We start from the raw sequence: 18808 nt of genomic DNA, 5'->3' as shown, positions 1-18808 counted from the left end.
TAGATATTTATATGACATGTCTTTGACACATAGCCTGAGACTAGGAGATGAATGATATCAACTCTGGCTTTCAGTTTTCTTTGCAGTTCAAATTTTATTGTAAAATTTTTACATCTTCTGCCATCTAATAAAAAGATAGTTATTATGAGCTCTCTCCTGAAAATAAGGCAGTAGTCACATACAAAAGGTCAGTTTCCACAGGAATTGAGGTTGATTTGGCAGGGTGCAGTGTAGACCAGCCACTTAATGGCTTCCCCTCAGCCAGTAGTTTGAAAAATCACAAGAAATCTGAGCCTGAAATACCCACCTCGACTGTTCTCTGACCTTCAGAAATTGTGATATGCTTCTTTTTCTAAACTACAGAGTTTTCTGTGAATGTATAAATGCAGCACTAATCATGGGCACATATCAAATGGTGATCAGTCTGTGAAAGAGCATTGAATCATAATTTAAACTCAAAGGAAGATAATTACCACATTTTATTGAGTAATTCCATTTAGACACAATTTGTTGTAGTAATTAACCCCAACATAAAGAGAAACTTGAATGTAAAGTTATTGGGTGCCGCAGGCTATCTCTGGTCCAGCAGCATCAAAGGATTTGTTTGAATCCACTCCAGGGAAGTGGGAAACACTAACAGTGTATAGTGAAATATGAAGAAATAAGAGATCACACAAATCCATGTGAACATGGGAGAACAGCATGTTCTAATCTTGAATGTGTGGGACAGGTATATATGAGGTAAATTGCCAGTCACAGATGTGAAAAGAATGTTCAGACTGACAGATACTTTTAGTATACAGAAACATGAACAATAGCCTTGTTTGATCTATATAACCATTCACCTGGCTAGGGGGATATGCAGCTCTGGTGAAAGGAACTATATTAAGTAAGAGTTGTCAGTTAGAAGGGAGAATGTTAATTTTAACATCTCAAATCAGATTCTTCCCAGCTAGCTTCAGATGTAATTTTGGGGGAATTAGCAAGCATCTAAGTTTCCCTGTCAGATTTTCTATTTCTGTTGGAAGACATTGTGTGTGTGTGTGTGTGTGTGTGTGTGTGTGTGTATGTGTGTGTGTGTGTGTGTGTGTGTGTGTGTGTGTAAGGAGCAGGTGAAAGAGGCAGGCTATATTTAAAGAAATGAAGATTTTATACCTGGTAAAAGTTTCAACTTCCCAATGCTACATCCTGGCCATTTTTTCTTTTAATTTTCTTGGTTGTGGGGCCACACCTATTGATGCTCAGGAGTTACTCCTGGTTATGCACTCAGGTATCATTCTTGGCTTAGGGGGCAACATGGAATGCCAAGTATCAAACCCAGGTCCCTCCTGGGACAGCCATGTGAAAGGCAAACACCCTACTGCTGTGCTATCGCTCGGGCCCCACTGGCCAAACCTTTTCTATGTAAATTCTGAGGTCAAAGTCAAACAAGTATTCAAGGCCCTTTTAGAGATGCGCTCTCTCCCCCCCCCCAAAAAAAAAAAAAACAGGAACTAAAAAGGGATTTTAAAGACAAAGAGAAAAAAATTGTTTCTAAGTGTCTTTATTTTGGTGCTGAGACTATTTCCAGGTAAAGAAAAATTTTATCAAGGCTATATTTGCCTGTAATGTACATAGCAGAAAGAAGAAGCATCTATAGGCCAATTAGATGTTACTTATGCAGGAAGCATAATGTCCTGAACGCAGATCATACCATAATACAAATTTCAAAAATATTTCTCAGGAATTCATTCAGCCATCTACACTGGGAGGAAACTTCCCAGAAGGCCTTCTGGTGAAATATTTCTCAGGAGCTTTCAAATCAGTAATCCACACTAAGGAAGGAGATGGCATCTTAGTGGGCCTCTGATGATCCTCCTCTAGAAATATAGAAATTTCTAGTTATCGTGCAACAATTGGGGATCATTATTGCCTTATAAAAATTCAACTATAATAATATGCTGAATCAATTAGATTCTGCCTATTAAAAGTAATTTAAATAATGCTTCACAATAAGTTTAAATTTTTATAATGCTTTAAATTAAAAAATATTAATTAGTGCAACTGGAGCAAAAATATAGTGGGCAGGATGCTTGCCTTGCATGTAGCAAATTTGGATTTAATCCTCAGCATATTGTATGGTTGGTATCCTGAGCGCGCCAACAGAGTAATTCCTGAGATCAGAGCCTGAGCTCTGTGTGGCCCCAGAACCAAAATAAAAGATATATATCAGTTAGTATATATATTGTAATAAAAATGTATAAAAAGAAAAAATAGTTGCAAAATCTTTGCTCAACTTTAGGGATAGAAGCGAGGTCTTTAGTGACATACCCACTTATAAATGACAGCCACATGTATTATTGTTTTGAATACATGAAAGACTAGAAATCCTAAAAAGAAGGTAGCTTTCTTGGGATTCTTGCAGTACTGAATGTTGTGTATGTAAATATTTTGGGGGATTACTATGTTACTCACCCTAAACTGATTGGTGATGGTGCCCTACCCTAGGGTGTGACCTGGCATTCTGCCCCCACCCTAGGGTAGGACCTGATTCTGCTTCCACCATTGGTTGGTATCTGATCCCACCATTGGGTGGTACCTGACTCTGGGGTATAAAAACAAGGGTCTGTGGAAGGCCGGAGCTTTTTTTTGCTGGAACTGAAGCTGAGTCTTTGGACTTCAGTTTTGTCCTCCGAATAAAGCGAATATTTCCACGAGCCTGACTGTCTGTGAGCTGTTTACCCGCCGTTTCACCTCAGAACCGTGGGCTAGACAGGGTGGCAGACGCGTGCTCCGAGCTGGAAGAAAAAGGTCTCATTCTCCATCCCACCATCAGTCAACCTCTTCAGGGGCTGACTTGCTACACTGAAGACCAATGGCTATGAGATGCAGACCTCAGTGTGGCTTCATTCCAGAGATTCAGCAACATTAAAAAATTAGAACAGGTGAAGGGTGCTGTATTTTGTATGACAGAAACTCAATCATGAACAACTCTTTAACTGTGCATCTCATGATGATCAAGTTAAATAATTTATTAACAAAAAAAGATAAGAATAAATTAGAATAATAGAGATAATGACCAGGAGGGTCAGTTCTTGGTAGGTAGCTTGTTACAAATACAGGGAGTGCAGCTAGGGTAGAGAAACAACCACTACAGCAATGATAATCAGAAATGATACTTCTGGACAAAAACTGGGTGCTGAAAAGAAATAAAGTGATATGCATGATACCCCCTCAGTAATAATATTATATAACAATATCTACAAGAAAAGAGAGAGAAAGAAAGAATGAGAGAGAATAAGAGAGAGAAAGAAATGTCTGAGACAGGGCAGGTGGAGAGAGGGAGGGCAGAAGGGCAACTGGGGGCCCTGTGGTGGTAGAAAATGTGCACTGGTAAAAGGTGTTGTACACTGTACGACTGAAACTCAATCATGACCAACTTTGTGACTCATGATTAAATGATTAGGTACAATTGAGTTATAATTGTATCTCATGATTAAATTAAAGAATTGATTTATAAAAATAAATGAAACAAAGGAAAAATATTATAACAGGACCTGCAGAGAGTATAATGGGCAGGGAGCTTGCCTTGCAGACAGCCAAGCCAGGTTTAGTCCCCACCATCCCATATGGTTCCCCAAGCACTCCAAGGAGCATTCCCTGAGTACTATGAGTGCAGAGTCAGGAGTAATTCCTGTTTGGGGGTTTGGCCCCCAAACAAACAAAAATTAGAAGAGACTCTGCTCTTCAGACCCATTGTTTCTAATGGGTCCATCCTGGGTTCAGCTCTGTAACAGCCTCTCCATTCATCTAGAATAAGCACAGTCCCCAGAAACCGACCTAAGATTAAGGCATAGCTATTAGACTGTATTATGGTCACTCCTGCTACAATTTTTATTCACAATGATCTAAATCACCTGGTAGTAAGAAAAAGCAAAGTATAAGTCTTTCCTAGATTCACAGGTGGAAGTATAGGCCACTGATTCCTAGACTTGGGCCTAGGGGTACTGAATACAGGTCTCAGGTCTCCAGAACTATGAGACTAAATTACTGTCCTTTAAAGCCAGAAGATTTGGGGGGTAAGCTGTTCCCTCTTAACTAATACTTTGTTATGAGGCTTCATTGTTCTTAATTTTCCTTGGAATATCTTGATGTGGTTCGTGTTATCACGCCGAACACATCGACAACGTGACCATAGAGTTCCAACATCTCACTCGTGGCAATCCTGCCCTCCTGACTAAGGTCTTTTCCCTTGAGTCTATTCATGGAAAGGACATTAGTCATTCTTCTCTTTTTCTTTTGTGACATTAATTTGTATTCCTTACTTCCTGCTACATCTTTTTAGTTATGCCCAGCAATGTTCAGGGCGGACACCTGGCTTTGTACTCAGGAATAACTCCTGGCAGCACTCTGGGAACTGTATGGGGTGCAGGGTATTGAACTCTGGTTGGCTATGTGCAAGGCAAATTCCATTTTAAAAAGTCACTCTAGCTTTACCTGCTACTTTTTAAAGGGAATTTCCAAGTACTGCTCAGGGGAGTTTGTGGGCTACTCCCTGAAGCACAAGATAAATAATTCAGTCCTAGAACCTAAAAGTATGAGGGACCAGCATGAGTATTCTGAAAATACTTGGTGGTCTCTAGGCCTGGGGGTTCCAGGGATTGAATTTATTTGAGTCCTTTTACAGGCAAGGGATATGCTCTTAGCTCCGAAATATCCCCTGGCCCTCTACTTACCACCATGTAGTGAATGTCAGGATCTCCCCTCACCTTTTGATTAAAACAATCAAACACAAACTCTTTGAAAAGTACAATAATTTTTAAAATAAACAGGTAAATTCCATACACCTGTCTCTCCAAAGTGCTTATATGAAAATTATCTCAAATACTTGCTCTTTTGTGTTCCCAGCAACATTTATTCAGAAATGCACAATTAAAGAAGTAACAGGTAAATGAATAAAGAAACTATGATAGAGTGCCAGGACTACTACTCCAAGGACTGAGGCACATGTGTTTCATGTAGAAAACACAGATTCAATATTTGATCTCATATAGTACCATTCAATCCCCAATGCCATAGAGCTTCTGAATGCCAACTAGTGTGGCCCCAAACAACAAAAAGACTCACAACAAGCTCTGACATTTACAGACTCAATGAAAAATTACTCTGCCATTACAGAAGATATGCCTTTAGGCACAAAAATAGATGGAAATTGAGGTGATTATTCTAAGTGAAATTAATAAGGAAGTGAAAGGCCAAGTAGTTTTATTCAGTTTCATTTAGACATATATGTATATAGTTTCACTTAGAAATAATTAAGCAACTAGATAAAATGGCAAAGCTAGCTCCTACATTTGGTGAAAACTATGCTAGCTACGAGAGGAAAAGGGGGTGAAACCAGGGGGTGAGGGTGTTTTGTGGTAGGATAATGCTAAAAATGTAGTGAGGAATTGGTAGTAATTGGATGGTAGGAATAGGTAGTAATGGACGTGTGAAGTAAAACCTTTAAATCTCACAGTACTGCCTACAGCAGTAGGTCTTGAAAACATGAAAAAAATTAAAATTAATTGATTAATTAATTAAATTGAAAGCAATTAAAGAAAACCTCATAACTCCACTTAACCACTTAGCCCCTTCTTTTTCCTTAGAGAAAATCTTCTTGATGGCCTCCCCCCCCCCCCAATTTCCACTTTTCTTCCTTCTTTTCCTCCACTGCAAACAAGTTTTGCTACCACCAAGTCAAGATCATGAGTTATTTCACACTGTCAGACACAACATTCTCTTCTTAGGCAATCATCTTAGCATTGGCTAGCACTGACCACTTCATTCCAATCCTTTACTTCACTAAGATTTTAGGTTACACACTGAATTCCCTTCCATCTCACTGATGAGTTTTATCTCTTGCACCATAAGAACACTTGTCCTGACCATATTGCCTTGGAACACCTAAAGAATAGCATAGGGAAGTAATAAATATGACAACCCAGATAAATGACAGGTACCTTTGTGAATTAAGTTTGTTCATATATAGTGTGATAAAACAGAAGTAATGAAAGATCTGATCTTTCACTATGCCTCTAGTGTATTATTCTTTGGCAACCATACTTGACATTCATCTTGAAAGAAAGAATAACTGAATATTTGCTTGGAGAGAGATTTATTTTCATTTCTCTAAAGTAATCCAAGGACAAAGATAGGTTGCCATTTCCTCTTTCTGACTGTCATCCTAAGAAATTTTATTTTATAGTATTAAGAACACAGTATGCATTGTACACAGTATAATAAATGTTTAAAGGTGCAAAATATTGTGGCTGTTACAGGGAAAATTATGTTCAGCAGATATTAAGTTTTGTTTATCTTGCTTAACTAAAATTTATACCACTTGACTAGACATAAAAAGTGTTAAATGAGTATACTCTAATTTCACTTCAGATATTTATTAAACATTCTATGTGTCCTAGAACTAAACTCACCTTCCATTTTTTACTATTTTTCTCATCCCTTCTTGTCCCCCCTCCTTAATAATTAAGTTCAACCAGCTGATTATTCTAAAAAAAATTGCTTGGTAACAATAGCAAGTGCTATGTTATCAGAATATTCTAACTCTATAAATATGTGTGTGAAGGCAGATCTGGGGGAGAAATAGGAACTGCCTGCTCTGGTTGGTTATGGTTATTGAGTTATGGAGCACATGGTGTGCTCAGAGCTGTGTTCTCTCTTTCTCTCTCTTTCTCTCTCTCTCTCTCTCTCTCTCTCTCTCTCTCCCTCTCTCTCTTTCACACACACACTCTCTCAAAAAAGAAAACATTTTAACATTTTATTATTTATTTATTTATTGCTTTTTTTGACTACACCCACAGGTGCTTAGGGGTTACTCCTAGCTCTGCATGCAGAAATCATTCCTGGCAGGCTCGAAAGATCATATGGGATGCCAAGGATGGAACCAGGGTCAGCCACATGCAAGGCAAATGCCCTACCTACTGTGCTATTGCTCCAGCCCTTTTCTTTTCTTTTTCTGTTTTAAATCCAACGCTGTTCTCAATGAGAAGATTATAAAGAATGAGCCAGTTCCAGAGAGGCCAGCAAATCCAATTCAACCTGTCTTTGATAGTGACTGTGGTGCCACTTGTGCTATGTTTCAACTCAGAGGATAAATACTCCTGTGACCCAGGAGACACCTGACTCTATAAAAGATTTGGGTATCCAGGCAATGCCTGGAAGGATTGGCCCACACTGACTGTGGTGAAAGAAAGCAGTCGATATTTGTCCAAAGATCCCTGTCCTCATAAAGCTCTGGGCTGTTCCTTGGGCTCTATAGAAGTTGAAAGTCTCAGTCCCAGGAAAGTTGATGCCACCAGATACTTCACATACAAAGATGCCATGTTTCCAGTCTCCCAAGGGCCTAATACAAAAAGCTTATGCATTTCCATCAGAAAGGACTGAGATTTAGAAAGGTAGAGACAAACAATTGGGAAGCACTAGCATGTTTAAATGCACTGACTAAAAAAAAAAACAACTAAAGCAAAATGCACTGACTAACCATTGATATAGCCAGGGGCGTGTCTGGGACATCCTAAATATCACTGGGAAGCTATTTCCCAGTAAGTCTTTTTACCCTCCGTGAGAAGGGAAGAGGACAGTGCTACCTTTCTCATTCAGGATTATTAGTTCAGCTGTACCAAGGGGGAAAGGAAACCATTTCTAAATTCAGCACTGCAAAAGGGGTGAAAGATAAAAGGCAGTTAGGTAGACAAGCCCATTTCAAATATCTATTAGATATGTGTATATGTGTGTGTATATGTGTGTGTGTGTGTGTGTGTGTGTGTGATCTTTCCTTAGGGTTTCAGCATAGTTGGCCCTCAGCAACCACAAAGCAAAAACATCTTCAGGGAGTATCTTCTGGGTTCTTATCTGCTTTGTACCAGACACCCTTGGGAGAACCCTAGAAATAGGAATCAACAGCTCCTGGAAGGAAAAGAGTGAGCCTGTAAGAAACAGAAAACAAAAGCCCAGTAAGTCTTGCACTAGACTAAACCAGCAAGGGGGATGGTGATATTAAGCATGCTCAGAGATAGGAGGGAGCCCTTTAAGGTGCAAATAATTTAGCTTTGAGATTGTCTTTTATTTCTTCCTTTATTGTGGAAGGGATTGGGCCACAACTGGCAGTGTTCAGGCATCACCCCTTGCAGTGACCTGGGGAAACTCTATGGGGTGCCAGGGATGGACCTTGCATGGGTTTCATGCTTTTCAACTGGAGTCAAAGTTCCTGTACGACATTCCCACGAGGTCATCCTTGGAACTAGTAAGTCAGGAGTATAACAGAAGGCTGTATTTGAAAATAAAATTCAGGGACAGAAGCGTTAGCACAGTGGATAGGGTGCTTGCATTGCATGCAGCTAACTTGAATTTAATGGTTCCCTGAACATGCCAAAAGCGGTTTCTAAGGGCAGAGACAGGAATAACACCTGAGCACTGATGTCTGTGCCCCCCCCCAAAAAAAAACCCAAACAAATATATATGTATATATAATTCAGAGGCTGGAGCAATAGTACAGTGGGTAAGGTGTTTGACCTGGGCTTGATCCCCAGCATCCCATATGGTCCCCTGAGACCACCAGGAGAAATCCCAGAGTGCAGAGCCAGGAGTAACCTCCGAAAAATTGCCAGTTGTGGCCCCAAAACTAATCTATATATAATTACATAAAATAAATATAAATATATATAATATATATTTTAAATACAAGATTTAGAATATAAAGTTGATTCCTATTAGCTGGTTTCCAGGAATGCTGTGAGAAAGTGCTTACAATTTGAAAAGAGGAAGGCCTTTAGCAAAAAGACCAAGACCAATGCCCTTAGGGTGTGTGTTGTGTGTGTGTGTGTGTGTGTGTGTGTGTGTGTGTGTGTGTGTCCACTCTAGTAAGGTTCTCCAGGAAAACTGCAACGCAACGCACTTCCGGCCTTTCCCGGACTAGGTTGGCAGGTTGGCTGTCAGCCGGCTCAAAGGACTTCAACTTCTGGCTGGGCCCGCGAGCAGCCGAAAGCAAGAAGACTACAACTCCCGGCACTCCCTGCGCCGAGCTCGGCTCGGGGGCGTGCCTTCCGCCGGGAGGGGCGTGGTCGCAGCGGCGCCGCCACCATCCTGCCCCCTCCCCGGCCGGCGGGGAAGGGCAAGAGCGGGCGGCGTCCCCGCCGACGGGGCTGCGAGCGGCTCCCGGATGTGGAGGCAAGCTGGAGAGCAGGCGCGGGAGGAAGATGGACTCGGCGGCGGCGGAGAAGGAGAAGGGGGCCGCCACCTCCGCCTCCGCCGCCCACCCGCCGCGGGGCCGGCCGGGCCGCGGGCGGCCGCCCAAGCTGCAGCGCAACGCCCGGGGCGGCGGGGGCGGCGGCGGCGGGGGCCGCGGCGGGGAGAAGCCGCCCCACCTGGCCGCGCTGGTCCTGGCCCGGGGCGGCAGCAAGGGCATCCCGCTGAAGAACATTAAGCACCTGGCGGGGGTCCCGCTCATCGGCTGGGTCCTGCGAGCCGCCCTGGACTCGGGGGTCTTCCAGAGGTGCGCCTGATGCTGTGCTGGGCCTGGGGCTGGGGCCTGGGGCGGGTGAGGGTTGGATTGGGGGGAATTGGGGTATTGCACCTGGGACCTTCAGACCTCCTCCTTCCTGGTGAGATTGGGGTGTGCAGGGGGCTCCCTCTGTGGCCAAGTGGCTCCAAGCCACCTCTGGGATAACCCCCAGTCTCCTCCCTTGCAAGCAAGCCAGCTGTCAAAAGGCCCTTCCTTGCCCTTTCCCCTTCCCCGCACCCATCCAGGTCCTCGGTGCCACCTTTTGGGGCTGTCACCTTTTTGGGAGGGTGTCATCTTTTTGGGGGTGTCGCCTTTTGATGGGGATGGGGTGTGCAGGGGGCTCCCTCTGTGGCCAAGTGGCTCCAAGCCACAATCTGGGATAATCCCCTGTCTCCTCCCTTGCAAGCAAGCCAGCTGTCAAAAGGCCCTTTTGCTTTCTCTTTCTCTTTCCCCACACCCATTCAGGTCCTTGGTGGCACCTTTTGGGGGTATCATCTTTTTTGCGGGCTGTCGCCTTTTGGGGGTCGGGAGCCACTTGATGCCTTGGCTGTGTGTGAGTCAGCACTATGCAGTGGCGCCTTGCAGATCTTCCTGTCACCCCTCCACCCCCCAAGGCATCCACTCAAGACTGTTGTCATTGTGTGTCTGTCATTTGGATTCTGCCCATCCCCACTCCCTCTACCTTGGTAGGGACTGGCTGATGTCATTGCATGTAGCGGTGGGTCTGGGAGAAGAAATCTGGTTCCTCAGAAGGCATTTCCAAATACCTATTCTTCATTTCCAGATGAATCTATGCTCGAATTTATGTGAGGTTAGAAAATCAATTGTTTTTTTGCATTTCTGAATGGTCATGTGAAAGAGAAGGGTGTCTTTGGAGGAGAATGATTGCCTGCATTCATAGCTGACTACGTGATGGTTTTTTTTGTGTGGGTGTGTGGAACCAACCTTGTTTTAAAAGCCATTCATTCATTTCTCCCAAGCTAAACAAGCCCAGGATAAATTCACTCATTTTATTTTATTTTTTTCTTTTCTGATTTTGGGGGTCACACCCGGTGGTGCTCAGTGCTTGCTTCTTGGCCCCCTAGCTTAGGGATCACTTCTGGCAGGGCTTGGAGGACTATATGAGACCCCCCCTTCCTCCCCAGGATTCAACCAAGGTGGAGCTGCGTATAAAGCAAGCAGCATACCCGTTGTCTGATTGCCCAACCTCCTAATAATTTTCTAAATGCTGCAACTCAGAGGGAGCTGTGAGATGGTCAGAGGTAGTGTTTGCAGCCAGATAACAGTGATGTAATAGGAAGCTGGAAGAGAGAGATAGGGGGAGACTTGGGGTGTGGGCATTTGTAAACATTGAGCCCTAATTTCTGCTACATATATAAATATATATACACACACACACACACACACACATATATATATATATATATATATATATATATATATATATATATATATACATACATATATCTCCAAAGGAATATCAAGTTGAATGACACTCATCTCACCCGACCTTTGGTCCTTTTTATGCCCTTACAAAGAGTATATAGAATGGGGGAATACAAAGACAAAGGGCATCACGCCAATGAAACAGTAAAACTCAATTTTTAGGCGTGAGGTAAATGGTAGATCAAAATCCCATTCACAATAGACTGAAAATTAAAGTGATTTTTTTTCCAAGTAACTCATGGGTTATATATGTGCAGAAACCTTTTTCAAGGTTAACAACAAAATCCCTTCCATTCCCAAAGGTAAGTCATGCCTGGGCACAATCAGATTTAAGGGCAAATAGTGATCCATTTATCCAGGAAGGGTGTGTACTATGTGACTAATACCGATCTCTGTCCTTCCTCAGAGATTATTGCCTTCTTGAAGTTCAACCCCTGCACTCCTGGAGCAGGAGGAGAGGCAGAGGATAATGAATCAGTTAATAAATAGAATAATGTTGTAACTCAGCCCTCTCACACTCAGGTCTCAACTGTTCCTGTTTAAAAGGGCCTCATGTCCTTCAGATAATCCGAATAACAGGAGTGAGGCCCTTTGTGCCCTGCAGGGGTATGACCGTTTAGGAATGTCCCTGAGATGGAACAATCCTAGCTCAAGAGAAAGGAGAGAAGGTGGAAGGCTCCATTTTTTTTACTCTGACAGACACCCCCTTTTAGAATAATTATGTCAGAGCAGTGTTTCTCAGCCTTTGTCTGACCAGGGCCACTGATGTTGTTTCCCTCCTTTAGCTCTTCTTACTGTCTCTGCTTTGGCTCCTCACCTATTCATTTTCCCCTGTGGGTCTCCTAGGGACCCCACTTGTGAAATGCTGCTGTTGGAAAATGCAAGAGTTCTCAAAGTCCGAAATCTCTTGCACAGACACAAAACTCCTGAAGTGGGTTCCTCCATCACTATTCTGATGTGTCCTGTCATGCTGTTTGTCATTAGCAGGATCAGAAAGATGAACGGAAAGCTCCCACGTGATTCTTGGACACAGAGTAGAGATCCTGTGCCTTAGGGAGCTTAGCAGTTATAGTCTCTCTGGTTTCGTTTGTTTTTCGAGATGTTTCCTGAGGAACCCCCCCCCCCCCAGTTGTTTCTTGAAGGACGAGGAACCCTCTCTGAATTGCAGACATTCTGGGGGTAACTCATTTTCTCTATTTCACTTCACTACCTTGGATAAATTGAATCTGCAGGGTCTTTGAAGATGAATCTTTTTTTGTGTATACAGTGAATGCAGGGACAGACCTTGTGTCTGCCAGGCTGCCTGTCCCCTGACATGCCCCAGCCTTTCAGGAGTCTCAGCATTTAGCTGGGGGTACTTTTGAGTTCAGTTCACATCCTTTATCTTCAGTGTCCCTCTTCTCTCTGGCAGAACCCCTCAGAGTCTTTACAATTCAAATCTAGTCGAAGAACTATTTGTAAAACTGCATTTTTTGTTCTTGATTTTCTGCAGGGTTGTGTAAGTGAACCTTAGGGTCAACTAAGTTTTAAATATTGCCTAACTTGTGATGAATACTAACTATAACTTCTGGTGGCATTTCTGGATGTGTATGTTTGTTTAATGGAAGGCCAATAGTGTGTGCTTATCCCTTAAATGACAGTTTATGATCTTAGTAACTGGCATTAACACCATGACTAATATTGCCCATCTATGGGAAGAATAACCTCATTTAAAGCTGGCATCAACTGCCATATGTTTTATACTTAATCTAAATGTTACAGCCTGTTTAGAAAGGCCCCTCATTTACCCTATCTCAACAGAAGTTCTGAAACCACAGAAAATTGCTTCCTGGTTCCTTCTAATAGATTTCGACCATTGTATTTCTGTGTACAACGATTTCCTATTTTCACATTCACAGAGCTACTGCCAATCATGGTGAATGTTAGGCATTTGAAACTTTAAAGGTCTAAAAGCAGTACTTCAGTTTTCCTTCTACTAGTTCAGAATGAGAATTGATTGTAAATAGTGTTTTAGTGTCATTCCTACTCAGGCATAATTTAAAAGTCATTAAATGTTTATGCTATAGTTTACATTTTTTAATTAACCCTCATAACAGCTACATGAAGTAATTCTCTTACTATCACTTCTGTTTTACTGAAAATGGAGGCTTCAGAATATCCATGGTTGGCCTATGTGCACCCAAGGATTTGAACCTTTCCTTTGTGACTTAGACTTTTAGCCATGTACCATTTCATCTATACAGCACCTATTAGGTAGCAGGAACATGGAACTATAAAATACTTTATAGATAGTAATGCATTATATGGTGCATAGTTATTGCTTCCTTATTTCTCTAATAATTTACAGAGAACCTCAGCTCTGCATTTTTCTCTAAGGTATGTTTCTCAAGAGAACAAAATGTTTTATCTCCATTATCCAGTGCCTATAACATAATACATTTAATAAATAATTGATAAAAGGAAAGAAAGAAGGAAATAAAAAAAGCTCTTTTAGAATTCATATGTATGGCCAGAATTAAACCAAAGACCTCAAAACATGAGAGTCTTGCACTCTACCACCGAGCCACATCCCTGGTCCCTAAAGCACCTACCTGTTTTTTATTTACTTTTTAAGCAATGCAAAAATGATTTTTGTGGTGATGACTTTTATTACAGTAAATATCAAGATAGTCTTGTAAATTCTTCAGAGACAAATGGCCTACTGATATTAATTAAGTGTCAAAACATCCATTTATTTTTTTCCTTGAACTGTTGGCTTTATATTCTTTTTGTTTTGGTTTGATTTTTGGGTCACAATAGGCATTTCTCAGGTTACTCTTGGCAGGGGATTGCCTAGGATGCTGAGGATCTGATCCAGGTCAGCTGGCATGCAAGGCAAACACACTACCTGCTTGTAGTATTGCTCTAGTCCCTACTCATCTTAACATGCTTCTTTCCCCTTCTCCATTTAAAACATGCAGTAGGTTCTCATTACTTCACTGCCTTTGTTTCGTTTTTCCACTGAAGAATGTGTTAAAAAAATTAGTTTAGATTTTAAGACAGTGAGCCGTAGGGGCTCCTGTATTCTGCCTCACAGAACCTGTATGAGTACACGTTGGTCCACTAACCCCTATGGAACGCCTCTTGTTTATGGTGTTACTTTATAGATATAAATCTTGCAAATGTTCAAGACAATAAGAGAAATTAAATTAGTACATAAAATCCAGAAATGTTAGAAAATGTTCTTCAGTTTCTCTTTTGACAGTTGCTCTTGACCATTGAAACTTGTCATTCCTGTTAGGAAAGGGATGAAAGAGAAATATGTGTATTCCAAAGGCTACGTAAAGTACATAAACACAGCCATGGGAATTTACGAATTCAATAGCGGCTGATTAGTCCACATCCCAAAGTGGCATTTCTGTCTTAGATAACATCTTCCCCAAGTCTCCATGGTCAGCTCTATAAAGTGGTTCACTGAATCATGCTACAAACTCAGCTCTCCCAGCCAACCAAGTTATGGTCTGCAGGGCTTTATTACCAGGCTATGTGACACAGTGCGTTCTGCTTTTAAGTGTTTCTGTGAGCTCATTTATAAACATTTGATAGTTGGGGAAAATAAAAAATTGAATTAACTCATTATTTTTAATCTAGACAGGGTTCCTTTTCATCTTTACTTAGCTTGACTAAGCCAAGGCCAGTTTTTTTTTGCAAGAATATTCAATGCTGTGTAAAATATTTTTATTTGGATAGGGGATAGGAAAGACTTAATTATCTTTAGAGTTTGCAGTCACATATTCTACTTTAAAACAAACCAGTAGCCTTAAAATCACTAAGTGACAGTGTTCCCAATTTTTAGAAGAGTATAGTACTACACGGTGGTGCTATTTAGAGAAATAAATAAAAATTTGAAAAAGTTAACTAAAATTCAGACATTAAATAATATACATATATACATACATATATACATATAATATATAATCTTTAAGTTCTTTTTTATTTTGGATTCTCCCCCCCACCATTTTGGTTTCTTAACATTGTTTAGATGGTCCAAAGCTAAAATTACATAAATAATATTTTGGGGTTGCAGAGCCTTTTTTATCTTCAATGATTTAGATATCTGTTTCTTTATTAATGCTTTTTCTAATTGTCTGTGCAGTGTGTGGGTTTCAACAGACCATGATGAAATTGAAAATGTAGCCAAACAATTTGGGGCACAAGTTCATCGAAGAAGTTCTGAAGTTTCCAAAGACAGCTCTACCTCACTAGATGCCATCGTAGAGTTTCTTAATTACCATAATGGTATGGGCTCATATGTATTTAAAATTTGATGGAATTTCCAACTTGATTATCATCTAACAAGACTTATTTTAACACTTGAATGTAAGACCTTGCTTGCAGAGAACTTGCTTGAACTTGATGTCTTATCTGTTGTATCTTTTTTAAAGAGGTGGACATTGTAGGAAATATTCAAGCTACTTCTCCATGTTTACATCCTACTGACCTTCAGAAAGTAGCAGAAATGATTAGAGAAGAAGGATATGATTCTGTTTTCTCTGTCGTGAGACGCCATCAGTTTCGGTGGAGTGAAATTCAGAAAGGAGGTAATCTTATATCACTACTTTAGCTCATTTATGGAGACTCAGTTAGTTTATATAGAAATATTCTCTAGAAGGAACAGTGAAGAAAGTGAAAAGGAAACAGTAAAAACAATGTGAATCTTCACTGTATTAGGGAATGATGTTTATAATTAGATTTAAAGCTTATGATTAGAAGGGAGGCCAAATTAACCTACTGCTGTTCTTTTGACAAAGGGGCCTTTTAATCTCTATTTTCCTTTATAAGCAAACATGCCACTTACTTAGATCAAATTTCTTTATGTTTATTTAGAGAATGATAAATATATAAGTCCAACATACAGAGCTGGTGAATTAGAAATCTTCCACCAAAAAATTCTGGAGGATCTCAAGAATGAATGTGGAATTGCTACTCCAAATATATTACTTCTGTGTAGAGTTCTTTAGGATTTAGCTGGAGTCTAACTTCTAGCCAGATAAACTATGTCAGTGCAGATCCTGCATAAATGTCAAGAATAATGTCAGCAGCAAATAGGTAACTGACACACTTGAGAACAGGAAGTCTGGTTTCTGTTATGTGCACAGACATTTGGTGCATGTAGGCAAGTTAATTTAATTATCTCTAACCTTTGTGGGACTTAAAGGAGCTACTAAGGAAGATGGAGTAAAACTGGAGTAAGCCTTAGAGCAGTTTAAGAGATAAGAGAATACAGATAAACTGAAAGAATGATTCATTAGTCTATTCTATTAAAACTAATAAAATATGTAGCTATATTCATTTGCTTACTGATTATTCTTTCAATGCTGAATGTCTTCACCATTCCAGATTCTGTGTTAAGCTATATGTGTAACATTTTTGCATTTAAACCAACAAATCTGAGAAATCAAATATATGAAGGACTTAGTAAAACTTTAATACTTTTTGAAGCAAATCAAGGAAGCCTACTGTTAGACTAAATATTGAGCTTTTATTTAAGAGCCTTAGGACTTAAGTGGCAGGTGGAGAGGGGACAGAAATAACATACCTGGTAAGGTGCTTACCTGGCATGAATCCAACCTGTGTTTCATCCCAGCAACAATATGGTCTTCTGAGCCCATTAGGAGTGATCCCTAAGCATTAGAGCCGGGATTCAATCTTGAACAATGTCGGATGTGGCCCAAAAGCAAAACCAAAAGAGAGGGGCCGGAGATATAGTAGTCATGTTTGGATCCCAAGCATCCCATATGGACCCTTAGTCTACCAGTAGTGATTTCTGAGTGCAGCAACCAGGAATAGCTCTTGAACAACATCAGATGTGGCCCAAAGCCAAAACAAAACAGAAATAATGTTAAAAGGCAGGAACTTTTGTCTTCATATGATATGTTCTCTGATAGATAATGATTCTAAATCCATGTGGTATTTATGATCCTATTCTTAAATTTCTGCTTAGTTGATTAGTGGACTAATCAATAATATTATAATAAATAATAAATTATAATATATAATAATAATATTACAATAAAGCTATACTGCCTAATAGAGTTGTCACAAAGGTAATAAGAACTTGATATGTGATAATTCGAAATTAAGATGTGTATGAAGTGTAAAACACTGGATTTCTAAGCTTTAATATGAATGAAACATGTATAAGCTCTTAAAAATTTTATATTTATAACTTAAGCAATATGCTAAGTGTATTAGGCTAAATAAAATATGTTATAAAACTAATTTTAAATTTTTTTACTTTTTTATCTATAGCTAGAGAAAAATTAGCTAAAAATACGTCACATTCTAATTCTATTGGACAGGACTGCTTTAGAGTTCAATCTTTGCACCTAGACTTATTATAATATATATATTTTGTTTTGTACATATGTTACATCTTAAATTATTATTTACCACATTGTAAATAATGAAGAACCTCACAGCAGTAAAATTTTATTTTTTCACTGCCTTTTGTATAATTATCACATAATCTATTTATATACATTATAGTTACCCTTATATTATTATTGTATTTGTTTTAAACATGAATAGTATTCAAATGCTTTGCTGGCCAGTTATCTTCACTTTCATAGTTTTCATTGCTGCCCTTCAATTCTTTACTCCATTTGCTGCTGCTGTTTTGAGATCCATCAGTGGTGCTCAGGACTTATTCCTGGCTCTGCTTAGGGATCACTCATGGCCGGATTCAGGGATCATATGTGTTGCTACCTGTTGTACTATCTTTTTGGCCCACTCTTTACCCTTTTACTGCTTTTTTACTGCTTTTTTTTTTTTTTTGCACTGTGTATATATTGGTAACAGTTATTTCAACTTTTGTTTGTCTAAAACTATCTGTGTTTTGCTTTATTTTTAAAGGCTATTTCCTCCAACATTGAATATAAAAGTTTGGTTGACTTTCCCCTTCCCTCCCATTGATAAGATCTTATTCTTTTGAAGATGAATTTCAACATGTCATTCCATTATCTTCTACCATCCACTGCATTTGATAAGAAATTAACTGTTTTTTTGACCTTTTTTCCTAAATATTTGTGTCTGTTTTCCTCTTAAAAATATTTGTGTCTGTTTTCCTCTTGAGTTTTTCTCTTAGTCTTTACTTTTCGATTCTTTGCCTTAATTTGTATTGCTATTAATATTTGTATTTATTATGTTTGGATTTCTCTAAAATTACATAGAAGTTAATATTTGTCACCATTAGAACAATATCTTCAAATATTTCTGTATTGCATTTATTATCACCCTTATTTCTAGAACCATAACAGATTTTTAAAAGAACTAAATGGCTTGGGGCTGGAGCAATAGCATAGTGGGATGGACATTTACCTTTCATGAGGTTGACCTGGGTTCAGTCCCCTGCATCCTTTATGGTCCCTCAAGCCTGCCAGGAGAAATCCCTGAGCACCACTGGGTGTGGCCCCCAAACAAAATAAAAACAAAAGCAAAAAATCTGAAGAGCACATATTTATTTTCCAATCTCTATTATTATGTCTGTTTTTCACTGTACTTAATTTATGTTGGAATCAATTTGCATTCAGTGCATATTCTGACTTGTTCATTATTCTGTGAATCCTGGCCAGTATTTCAGATAGTTCATTTTTCCATTTCAGAATGTACAGTTTTGTTATATTTTAAGTGTTTCTAGTCTCTTGAAATTCTTCATCTTTCATTCCTTTGATTTTTTTTTTTCTGAATCATTCTTAAAATCCTGATAGCAGATTATAACACCAGCATCTTCTGTAGTGTTTCCCTGATGGATCATATATTTCTTCTTTATAATTTTTGCATTTC

The 18808-nt window shown here is 39.7% G+C and overlaps 1 protein-coding gene across 1 annotated transcript in view; it reads left to right on the top strand.

Annotated features, from left to right (window-relative positions):
* The first annotated feature begins 9098 nt into the window (after positions 1 to 9098).
* CMAS (cytidine monophosphate N-acetylneuraminic acid synthetase) overlaps positions 9099 to 18808 on the top strand; it is a 29035-nt gene continuing 19325 nt past the window's right edge. The window contains exons 1-3 of the mRNA XM_049783818.1: positions 9099 to 9529; positions 15120 to 15262; positions 15409 to 15564. Of these exons, the coding sequence (XP_049639775.1) occupies positions 9234 to 9529; positions 15120 to 15262; positions 15409 to 15564 (595 nt within the window). The 5' untranslated portion in view covers positions 9099 to 9233. The remainder of the gene's footprint in view (positions 9530 to 15119; positions 15263 to 15408; positions 15565 to 18808) is intronic.

This window comes from Suncus etruscus, chromosome 11 (genome assembly GCF_024139225.1).
Source record: "Suncus etruscus isolate mSunEtr1 chromosome 11, mSunEtr1.pri.cur, whole genome shotgun sequence".
In the NCBI taxonomy this organism is placed as follows: domain Eukaryota; kingdom Metazoa; phylum Chordata; class Mammalia; order Eulipotyphla; family Soricidae; genus Suncus; species Suncus etruscus.
Note: the sequence above shows the minus strand (reverse complement) of the source record. Positions and strands in the feature narration are given on the sequence as shown.